The sequence below is a fragment of the Leptodactylus fuscus genome, chromosome 9, assembly GCF_031893055.1.
Source record: "Leptodactylus fuscus isolate aLepFus1 chromosome 9, aLepFus1.hap2, whole genome shotgun sequence".
Lineage (NCBI taxonomy): Eukaryota > Metazoa > Chordata > Amphibia > Anura > Leptodactylidae > Leptodactylus > Leptodactylus fuscus.
The window spans coordinates 16,159,469-16,171,893 of record NC_134273.1 but is presented as its reverse complement, the minus strand read 5'-3'; the positions used below and the strand labels follow the sequence as shown (position 1 = coordinate 16,171,893).

The following is a 12,425-nucleotide window of genomic DNA, read 5'->3' as shown; positions in this document are numbered from 1 at the left end:
TTTGAAGCCACTCCCCGTTTCTACTAGGCCACACCCCCTTGTCAAATCAGGGTCTAAAACCGTCTATGGCTGAGGCTCCACCCAAAGTGCACTATTAGGAAATTTATCATGGCGGAAAGTCAGTTTTGCTGGAGTCTTCGTTGTGGTCATTTGTGACATGTTTCTCATTGACATGGGTAGGCCGAGTGTCATGATGTCATAACACTTGGCATGCTCATGACACCTGTGGCCCAATCACAGGCCTCACTGGTGACCCCAGACGAGTGACATCACCGGACGCCGCTAGTAGGCCCAAAGGAGGTGAGCGAAGGTGAGTATGAATGTTTTTCGTTTTTGTCACCTCCCCTGGGCCTCCATTTATTATACTCTGGGGTCTGAAGAGACCCCCGAATATAATAATCTACTGTAATGCTAGTCCTGGCGGCCATTTTAGTTCGTCCAAGATGAATCCCGTTTCACGAAAAACCAAACAATATGAGATATCTGGCTCGATCCCGTCTCTACCACAGATGCGTATATGGACTCGTAGAGGATTGTGGGCCCGTATACCATGCACAATTGCGAGCCGTAATGGCACGCACAAAAATGTTCTCATTATCTCAAAAAGTGGTAAATCTCTACTTTGCGACTTTTTTAGGCCACAGTTGGGGCGCGCGGAGCTTTATACGTGATCCCCCTGTTATGCCGATCTCTGAAAATTGCCAAAAAATAGGGAATGACCCCGAGGAGATCTAAAACGTAAACGAAATAGCGCGACGGATTGGGCAATGTATTTTCTTTCCATAAAAAAAGATTAATAAAAAATATATATTGAAAATATAGGCGATAAGGAAAAGGTAAGTGGTTGCCAATAGCAACCAATGGGGTTCCATCTTATAGAAGCCTTAAATGAAAGCAGTTACCTGATTGGTTGCTATTGGCATCTGCTCCACCTTCCCTTGTGACGGCTTTTTATGACTCATCATTTTTAACAAAAGTGGGTGGAGACCAAAGTGGGCGGGGACAGGAGACCTTTTCACGCCAGAAACGGACTTGAGTTCGGCTACGTCCACATGACCAGTCCGCTTCTCCACCCTGAAAAACAGACAGCCGTTTAGCATCCATTGTCCAATTGTCATTTTTTTGACAGCCGAGTGTCATCCATTTTGCGCCCGTCAGCTGCGATTTCCAAAAACGCGCCAGTTTTGGCAATGGCGGTATATTCGCTGCTGGATGGTATTCATTAGATTCCTATCTACTTTGCAGGGACTTTGCGGGGACCAGGTTGCGCCCCGGCCTAATCATTGAGGCTCACGTTGCACCACTGGGGCAATTGATAAAGTCTTAATAAATTCTCCCCAATATTTAGCAAATCTAACATTATTTGCACCATAAAACGAACGGTTGAAATCGACGCAACCCCCCCTCCCCCACCGGTGGTCCAAGATGATGCTCTATATTGGCGCACCTTGTGCCACTCTTCCTTGTTCTGCCCTTAGGGTCTGTTCACACTGACTATTTTGCAGACTGATTTTGACGCGGAATCCGCCTCAAAATCTGCCCGAAAAAAACCCCCATTCATTTCAATGGGAGTCAGTAGCAGTTTTTTTCCTCTAGTGTTTTTTTTTTCAGCTAGTGGAAAAAAACCCCGACATGATCGCAACACGTTTTTTGAGGCGTGGTTTTTGACGCTTTTTTAAAAAAAAAAAAAAAAAAAAAACACGTTAAAAATAGCTAGTGTTTTTTTAGGGTCAGTTTTTTGCAATCTGCTTCAGGAATTAGAAAAACTTTTACTGACGCGGTTTTTGATGCAGTTTTTGACACTTTTTTTTTTTGCTCCAGCGCATTGTATGGACCTGGAATCTTCGCTAGCATTTTTTGACGCAGTTTTTGGAAAAACAGCGCTAAAAAAAGTGTTTTGCGAATTTCCGCCTCCCATTGACTTTAATGGGGTTTTGCAGGCAGAATCCACCTGAAGAAAGGAGTAAACACGCGTGTATTTTTGCTAAATACATGTGTAAAAATATGCCTGTAAAATGTCTTTGAAGTCAATGGGAGTCTTATTTTTATACGTGTGTTTTGCAAAAATACACGCGCGTTTACTCCGCGTGAAGGCTCCCATACAGTGCGCTGGAGCAAAAAAAAAAATGTGACGAAAACCGTGTCAAAATACCGTTTCCTATTTCCTAATTTTTTTCAGCTAGCGAAAAAAAAGAGACATGACGTATCCGCAGACAGATTCCACCTGGAAAATGCCACTGAAGTCAATGGGAGGCGGAAATAACGTGACACGGATTTAGGACACAGTTTTTGGCACAGATTTGCAAAAACCGCATCAAAAACCATAAGGGCCCCTTCGCACGGAGTATACGCTGGCAGATTCTGATTGTGTAACACGTTCCAAATCAGCGGCGTTAAAACAGATCTCATTGCTTTCTATGGGAGCCGGCACACGCGCACATCACATTGAAAGCAATAGGGAAAAAGCCGCCCATTCGTTTCTATGGGGAGCGCGCGTACGCCGGGATCTGTTTTAACGCCACTGATTCGGAACGTGTTACACATTCAGAATCTGCCAGCGTATACTCCGTGCGAAGGGGCCCTTATGGTTTTTGATGCGGTTTTTGCAAATCTGTGCCAAAAACTGTGTCCTAAATCCGTGTCACGTTATTTCCGCCTCCTCTGTGTGAAGGGGCCCTTACTGTTTTTTTAAAGAGACATTTCCATGCCCATACAGTGTGCTGGAGTAACAGAACGCATCAAAAACCGTGTCAAAATACCGTTTCCTGAAGCTGGAAACGCTGCGATTTGCCCATGGCAGAAACACCGTGGGAAAAATCGCGGCATTGTACAATACATGCAAAGTGAACGGGGTTTATACAAATCCCATACCCACCGGCGCGGTTTTGGAAATCACAGCATGTCAATTACATCTACGGAATCGTCGGTGGCTTTCCCGTAAATATAATGGTAACGGAAAATCAGCGGAGGAAAACTCTGTCAACTTTCTGTTCACAGTGGCGTTTTTTGCTACAGTGTCCCCATATAAACCAATGTCCCCATTGTTACAGATCCGCTCCAGCCATGGGCTCCATTTTCAAAATTTTGGCAAAATTTTTTATGCACTAATGAGAATTTTCGGTTTCTAAATGGATAGAAAAACATATAGAGGAAAAATAAATGTATAATCTATGGGAGCAGCTTCACCTGTGGGGGGTCAGGGGCAGTCTGAGCAATGATGACGTCATCCTCCATGCAGCCTTCATCATCATCATCATCATCATCATCCTCCTCCTCCTCCTCATGGCCCAGCTGTAACTTTATGATGTGACCCCATAGGAGGATCTGGATTTCCTTCATATTATATTTCCCCTAAACCCCCCATCCCCTCCGCAGCTCCCCCTACTCTAATACACTGCCTGCGGTTTATGGGATCCTGCACCACAAATGGTCGCAGCTGCCTTCACTTTCCAAATATTAATTAATTAGATGTAAATATAGATTATGTTAATTTGGGGGGGGGGGAATCCTTTATTTTAACTCATGGAACGAATAATCCCCTCCCTCATCTACTAAAAAAAAAAACTATAAAAATATCACTAAATCTGATCTAAAAATATTCATATTTTTTTCTTATTTCTTATTATTTTTACTATGTATTTCCTTGTTCGTATTTTTTAATTAGATTTATATCATTTTATATTGTCTTCTATTTGTATGGCTATAATAGGAACCACGATCAGGATGATGATTATTATTTATTTGTATTGATCAGACTTTTTTTTATTCTATTTTATAATTCATTCTATTTCTAATTATTCATTCCAAATTATTCATTATGATACAGAATTAATTATAACGATTATTATAATGAAGACATCTCACTATGACTATTAGATTGGGATACTATAGAATTAGACAGATTCTGATTTCTTAGATGGAGAGATCAAAAAAAAAAAATCTAAATAAATGAAAAAAAAAATTATTAAAAAACGACGAATTGCAAACGAATGATTTAAAGTGACTCTACAACCGGCCGAATAGGAATTGCCAACATGTTCAGATAGGGATAAAATACATCCTATAAGCTGCAAAAGAGAAATTCTAGATCAGATTTAGATCTAAATTTAATACGTGCGTATTAAAACAATTGCGGTAAATACGCGATTTGTCGGCTCGCGATTGTACAATTTGCATCGCATTAAATGAGATCTAAATCCGCAATCTGCTTATAAATGTTACACCGATTTTTAATACTGCAACTTTGTCACGATCGTTAGCTTCTGAGTCTGAACATGAGCCGATAGCTGAGCGGCTACCAAAATTTGCCGGTAAATTGTAATGGGTTAAAAAGAAGCCGCAAACTTGATCTTTGTCTGAATTGTGTCCACGTGTAAATTTGCAACTGCTCATCCCTATTGGACACATTTAATCCAACCTTAAGTTTCGTTCAGATCGTTTCAATATCGATTTACAATCATTGCGGCAATTGTACAAATTGTGGTAAATTTTGCAAACCTCAGAATAATAACTGGAAGGGATTTGCTTATGACATGGCGATGATATCTGTCGTCTGAGGTCAGATAATCGCTCCATATTGCAATAATTGCACCGATTTCCTAATAATATCAGGTCTCCAGATTGTGATATTAAATATCATTAGACATTGATACTAATATGAAGTAATAATTGTTATATCTGTAGAATTTGCCACTTGGACAGCTGCATTGGATTATTATTAGTGATGGCGGTCTTAAAGGCTCTCACACCTGTTCTGGGCCAGGATGAAGTGCAGCCCCTCCCCCCCTCCATTCACACCCCAAGTCGTTTAGGAGGAGACAGACAAGACCAAGGGGGGCAAATAGTCACTGACCAGGCCAATAAAATGCCAAAATCATTTATTGTGTGCCTTGGCACAAATTGTATGAATTTTGCATTAAATTGGCTCTCATGGGGGAAGGGGGGAGAGGGGTCTCCAGTGACAAATAACAACCCCCCACCCCTCCTCCTGGCACCACCACTCATCTCCAGGGCTCTGCACTTTCCTACATTAATATCTCTGAAATGAAGAAATTACCTAAAAGTCTCCAAATGAGAAGAAATCACAGATCAGCTGAAGGTAAATGAGACCGATCTGGGAGGAATAGACCGATCAATCTGTGCGATATACGTGCGACATAATCTGCAGACATGAAAAGTCCTCGTGTATTATTAAAGAAATATCAGCAAGAAGCAAATGACGAAAGATGGAGGATAAGGAATAAATCTTCAGATCAGGGAGTAAGACAAGGTCGGGATATAAGATGGAGTGAAACTAACACAAGGATAGATATAGTCAGTAAATAAACTGCTGCTATACTAAGGAGATCGAAGTGTAGACTGTATAGGAGTAGTGTATAGTATATAGTACAGTATAGCGGGAGTATATTGTTATATTAGTAGTAAAAATAGGAGACAAGATTATAATAGTATGGATATAAGAAGTAGTAGCAGTCACATCATATACTGATATACTACTGCCTATAATGCTGCCATAGCATATACTGATATAATATTGACTATAATACTGCCATATTATATACAAATATAATACTGCCATATCTTATACTGATATAATAATGCCATATCTTATACTGATATAACACTGCCATAGCATATACTGATATAACACTGCCATAGCATATACTGATATAATACTTCCATATCATATACTGATATAATACTGCCATAGCATATACTGATATAATATTGCCTATAATACTGCCATATTATATACAAATGTAATACTTCCATATCATATACTGATATAATACTGCCATATCATAGAGTGATATAATACTACCTAATTACAGTGATAATTGTGCTGGTATAGTTATTATATTAGTATATAACATAGTAGGAGTAGTAAGTCTGGTAGCTTTGGACCTTGTAGTGGTTAGTACAGTAGTATATAGTATATTATAGCATATAGTAGAAGTTTATAGTGATTAATATATCAGCATATATAACTAGTTAGGTTAGCAGTAGCTAATATAGTATAGTATATAAGTGTGTGTGTGTGTGTGTATATATATATATATATATATATATATATATATATATATATATATATATATATATATATATATAGGTAATAAGTCATATAGTTGTATAAAAGTAGAGATCATTATATTAGTATGTATAAGGAATATAGTATAATAGTAATATAGTGGTAGTCAGTATATCCATAGAGAGTATAAATATACTGTGGTGTTGGTATATAAGTAGTGACTGTAGAGCGGGTATACAGTATAACTGTGGTCAGTGGATAATACCAAACCAGTATAGAGTATTATAGGGACCAGTATAGCAGTAGTAAGTCTAATATTACTATATAGAGTATAATAATACTATGCTAGTAGTGAGTATAATAGCACTATATAGAATATAATAATACTATACTGGTAGTGTTTATAGTATACTAGTACCATACCAGTATAGAGGATTACAGTGGTCAGTATAGCAGTAGATAGTATAGTGGTAGTTAGTAGTATCAGTATAGTGTTATAGCAGCATAGAATATTACAGTAGTTAGTACAATAGTACTTATGTCCTATCTGCCTATAAGTCACAGATGTGTACAGGGGGTGATGTATTTAGGGGCCTCTGCTCAGGCTCCATTACAGAAGACACTAATAATCTGTGTGCTCAGAGATCTCAGCCTGATCTATTGTCCCCAACTAGTGGCAGAGGCCAAACAAATCCATAAACCTCATTAAAGTGTTACTGTATGTACATAGAGAGGTCAGTGCATGGGGGCTGGGGGAGCTGAGCAGATAGATAGATAGATAGATAGATAGATAGATAGATAGATAGATAGATAGATAGATAGATAGATAGATAGATAGATAGATAGATAGATAGATAGATAGATAGATAGATAGATAGATAGATAGATAGATAGATAGATAGATTAGATAGATAGATAGATAGATAGATATCCAGAAACAAAATCCAGGCAGCCCTCCAAGAGGTGAAGAAATAAATGTTACTGTATTCACCCCTTTAAGGTTTGAGCTCCAGCCACTAGATCTTTCTCACGCCTCGCTATGGGGAAATATAGTAACCACTTTTTTCTTCACTCACCCTTGAAGTGCTGTCTGGATTTTGTTTCTGGATACCTGCGAGGAACTTGGTCGGCTCCTTGGGTCTCGACTCATCTCATCTTACTAGATTTCTGGGTTGCTACAATTTTTTTTTACATATATAGGATTTTAGAGAGATGGAAAGGAGATAAATTAGATAGATATATAATGGATAGATAGATAGATAGATAGATAGATAGATAGATTTATAGATAGATAGGAGATAGATATTGGTGATGATAGATAATAGATAGATGATATATTTTTTTGCTTTTTATATCTTATATAAATAATAGCATGAATATAAGAATACTTCATCTGACCTAGTTCCTATTAGTCACAGAATTATTGTACAAGTATATACACTGACCTATTAACACATAAAACACAGCCCACACCAGCCATTCCTATAGATACAGATGTAGCAGAGCCGACACTGCTCTGATGGCTCATTGAGATAAGATGATACATTTGGCTTCTGTGCAGTAACAAACTGGAACATTAAAATGAATTTTGGCAACTAAAAAAATCTTCATCCCTGTCGGGTCGGGTAGTGTCTGTCTGTACTAGTGTAATAAGCAGATGTGTGTCAGTAGTCACCCCCCATCCTGCACTGCAGATATAACAGGCAGGGGTCAGAGCATCTGCAGGGGCCGCACACTCAGGTCAGGCTGCAGTGTGAACACTCGGCTAAGAGATACTTTATATTAACAAACACAAGCAGAGATCACAGCCAGCACCACAGCACCTATAGACATCACCTATAAAAGAGGCTGAATGTCACCTACACCTGGACAATACTAGAAGGATCACCTTATACACAAGACACTACACAATACATGATCTGTATACTGACATGTGCTGATATCCTGGATCTGGGTGTGATGGTCGAATTAGAAAACCCCCCAAAGAATTCCTAACGAAGAAGAAGGTAAAATATATCCTGAATATACAATGAGTGGTTATAAAGATTATCTATCTATCTATCTATCTATCTATCTATCTATCTATCTATCTATCTATCTATCTATCTATCTATTCCATGAATAATAGTAACAATACAATTGGTTTACTTGTCATTGCTACTGAAATATCTACTGGTGTGTATTAGAATTTATCTCATATCTATCTATCTCTCTATCTATCTATCTATCTTCTGTACATCTATCTATTACTTAAATAATAATATCAAAACAATTGGTTAATTTTTCATTGCTACTCAGATATTTATTGATATATTTTGAATTTCTCCTATCTATCTATCTATCTATCTATCTATCTATCTATCTATCTCCTATCTATCTATCTATCTATCTATCTATCTATCTATCTATCTATCTATCTACGAACCACTGGATATTAGATGACATTATATCTATGGCAGAGTCCTCCTTTATGTTCCATTGACTATGAATATATACTGTCTGTTATTTTCTACTAAAAGTTAGTTGCAGAAATATATGCTGGCGCCAAATAACACATTTTACAACAAAATACTGAACGTAAAATAGATAGACAAACAGATAGCAGCTAGTTAAACATAGACATAGATAATTAGATAAATATTAAGAAGGATTAATAGATAATAATATGATACATAGATTCAGAGATAGATATTCTAAATATTTCATAGATACTCTCTAGATATTCTGTTGGTGTCCTCCCATTATACTATATACTTACAGCTTCTATAGAGGTTTCTTTCATCCTGTAGTTTCTTACATGACTTAAAAATAAAACAGATACACAAAAGGATGATAATAGTAATAATTAATAATAAAAAATAGTAATAAAAAAAATAATAATAACAAAAATAATATAGTAAATAATAATAATAATAATAATAATAATAATTAATAATTAATTTGCTACAAATCTCAGTTCCCTCCAGCTGTCCAGTCTATAGACTTCTACCTTGTCTGTCAGATGTGAGTCCATTGCTGGCCCTGCTCCAAATTTACCAAGATAGAAGGAGCTGGACAATCCCTTTAACCTTCCTGTCATCTGGTCTGGAGGAATTTAAGGGAATATTTTTGGAAGTTACAAAAATAAATAAAAACAAATAAAAAATAATAATAAAAATAAACAAACAAATAAACACATGAGTAAATGTGAGTATTTAGTAGTGTGCAGGGAAGTCCTGGCTGTGATCTGCAGGCTGCTATATAATGCTATAAGACAGTGAGGCAGAGAGGACTGGGAGCACAGCTGGTGACGTCACGGTCATGTGACCAGGCGGGTAGTATAAGTAGTCAGGGCGCAGAGGGGAGGGCGGCAGTCTCAAGCTGACAGTCTTACAGGGAGCAGCAACTTTGTTTTTTGGATCTTGGAGAGTTCCTGTTGGCAGGAGGGGGCCAGGAGGAGGAGATGAGGGGTGTCAGGAGGATCTGACCTTGTGCATGGTGCCCCCCTTACAGTTTGCTAACAGAGGAGCCCATTCAGACTTGTTCCACTAGGGGGGTCCTGGATTGGGAGTACACACAGGACTTCCTGCACTCATCATCATCACCATCATCATCATCATCATTACCATGACTTTGGGAACTGAGATGTCTGATAACTCCCTGCTCTCGGAAGACACCGACATCGATGTAGTCGGGGACATGAATGTCAAGGATGGGAAATACTCCGACTACCAATCCGACAACGATTCAGACGACAATCTCTCCAGGACTCATCCAGCGGCCTCTCCAGATCTCTCTTCTGGCTCTGATTCTAACCCGAGAGGGGTGGACAAGAACCCAAAGAACACCTTGGTGAAGCCCCCCTACTCCTATATAGCCCTGATCACTATGGCCATCCTGCAGAGCCCCAAGAAGAGGCTGACCCTGAGTGAGATCTGTGAGTTTATCAGCAATCGCTTCCCTTACTACAGGGAGAAGTTCCCAGCCTGGCAGAACTCCATCAGGCACAACCTGTCCCTCAATGACTGCTTTGTCAAGATCCCCAGAGAACCTGGCAACCCTGGCAAGGGCAACTACTGGACCCTGGACCCGGAGTCTGCAGACATGTTTGACAATGGGAGTTTCCTGCGCAGGAGGAAGAGGTTTAAGAGACAGCAGAGTACAGAGATCCTGAGGGACCCCAGTAGCTTCATGCCAGCCTTTGGATATGGACCCTATGGCTATAACTATGGTCTGCAGCTGCAGAACTACCATCACCAGCACCACCACCCAGGGGCCACCTTCTCCTTCCAGCCCACACACTGTCCCCTACCGACCCCGACCTCTGTCTTCTCCAGTCCCACATTGCCTGGCTTCATAGGGAACGAACTGAGCAGGAAATCCTTCTACTCCCAGCTCAGCCCCACATTGCCCATCATCCAGACCCTCAAGGCGGACACCCAGACAAGGACTTCCTTCTCCATAGACAATATCATTGGGGGGTCTGCTGCTTCTGCTCCCCCATCCACCCCAACCTCCCCCTACACAACAGCCCAACCTGGGAGCCAGACACAGGTCATTGCTATGTTAACCCCTTCTTTGGCCCCCATGCAGAACCATTTAAACTTGACCCATGACAGCATGTTACAGAGCGGACAAAACTTCTCAAGTAAAATCACAAATCTTAGCAGCTGTCATTTTTAACCGCGACCCGACTACCCGACTACACCCACATAATTATATAAAAGTAATTTTTAAAAAAGTCTCAACCTGTGTATTGAAGGTAGGAGGAATTCTTTTTTTTTTTTTTTTTTTTTTTTAGCTGACTTCTTTGCCTCCAGTTGTCGCCTCCGCCCAGAGAACGTTTAATCTGAATAAGTGGCTATTTATAAAGTGTGTTGTATATAGGATGTATATGTCGGGTTCATGTCACCGCTTATAGCTTGACGCTAGACCAATTCTATAAGGTCAGACCAGTAACTATTTCCCCTGTGGAGAGTCAATGGAGCAGGCCGACAATTCTAGAAATGTCACATACGTTTCTAGAAAAGTCGCAGCCTCTGAAAAACTTTACATTGCGGTAAATAATGCAAAGAATGCCATTAATTGTAGCTCATTATTACTTCTCTAATAAATGCAACTTGTGGGCCTTAATACTAATAATGTGTATGGCCTACAACTGCAACAATTAAAATGGGTTAATGCTCATTAAATGGTTGCTATTAATTTGCATTTGCTCACATCAAGGGTTGCAGAGCAAGCGATGTATTATAAAATAATACTCTGGCCATAGCTGCATATCATTGCAATAATTAATATGCATCAATTGCATATCGATATTGATGACTTAGTTGCAGTTATTAATAGACACTAATTGCATATTGATACTGAAGAATCCATTGCAATGAATATGTATTGATTGCTTATCACTATTGAAGAACTGTGTATTTAATAATATATATGAATTGCATATTGAGTAGTTTATTGCAATGAATCGAATTGCATATTGATAATGAACGATTAATTGCATTTAATTAATATCTATTCATTTGCATCAATCTACTGAGTACAATTAATGACTGTTCAACAAATACATAATATTACGGCTCTGTATTACAAAATACAACTCTATCAAGGCATCTCCCCACTGAAATAGTTATTGGTCGGCCGACCAACTTTTCTCAAATCGATGTAATAACCATTACGAGGTATCTCAGGATTTCCCAGAATTTCAGTGCAGATAAATTTCCCCTCATTTCAACTTTAGCAACGAATAAAATGTCAAATGCAGGTTTTTGTTATTTTTCTCCTAATGTGTATATGTAATTATGTATATAGATAATATATAGAGATCTGAGCAGATCGTACAGACATCGTCAACTCCACCGCCTGCATCGTTCTGTGTTTATCCATTGGATTGTGAATAATCAGAAGCCTTATAATTATTCTAATTATTATTATGTGATAGAGACACAATTGTCACCAAATGAAATAAATGTTTGTGAATTGTAAACGATGGAGTGATGTCTTGTTTCCTGGGGTCGCCATCGTCCGATGCCATTGGTCGATAGAAAAGAATCGCCATGTTACATTCTAATTATTATTTTCTGTGTAATGAGCAGTGCTGGGACTTGTAGTGTATGGGGTTATTATATTTGGGCACTCTCTGTAGATGATATTTCAGGGGAATTGTCTGATATCTGGGTCGGTTACAGACTCTGAAAGATGATGGCTGATAAATTAGTGACGATTAGAGGTGACATCTAATTAATTAGCGACTCATTTACCTCTAATGTGCCGGGAGGTAATGAGCTGAGCCTGGTCATAGACCACACAGGATGGAAGGGAAGGGATTTATTCATAGCTGAGTATCTATCTATCTATCTATCTATCTATCTATCTATCTATCTATTTTCTTTCGTTCTATCTATCTGTATCT

At 38.9% G+C, this 12,425-nt stretch overlaps 1 protein-coding gene across 1 annotated transcript; it reads left to right on the top strand.

Moving 5' to 3' along the window:
- Nucleotides 1–9,393: 9,393 nt before the first annotated feature.
- On the top strand, nucleotides 9,394–10,701 carry LOC142218793 (forkhead box protein D2-like). Its single transcript, XM_075287721.1, has one exon. It carries the CDS (start codon nucleotides 9,635–9,637, stop codon nucleotides 10,688–10,690), a length of 1,056 nt encoding a protein of 351 aa, XP_075143822.1. The 5' UTR covers nucleotides 9,394–9,634; the 3' UTR covers nucleotides 10,691–10,701.
- The last annotated feature ends 1,724 nt before the right edge of the window (nucleotides 10,702–12,425 follow it).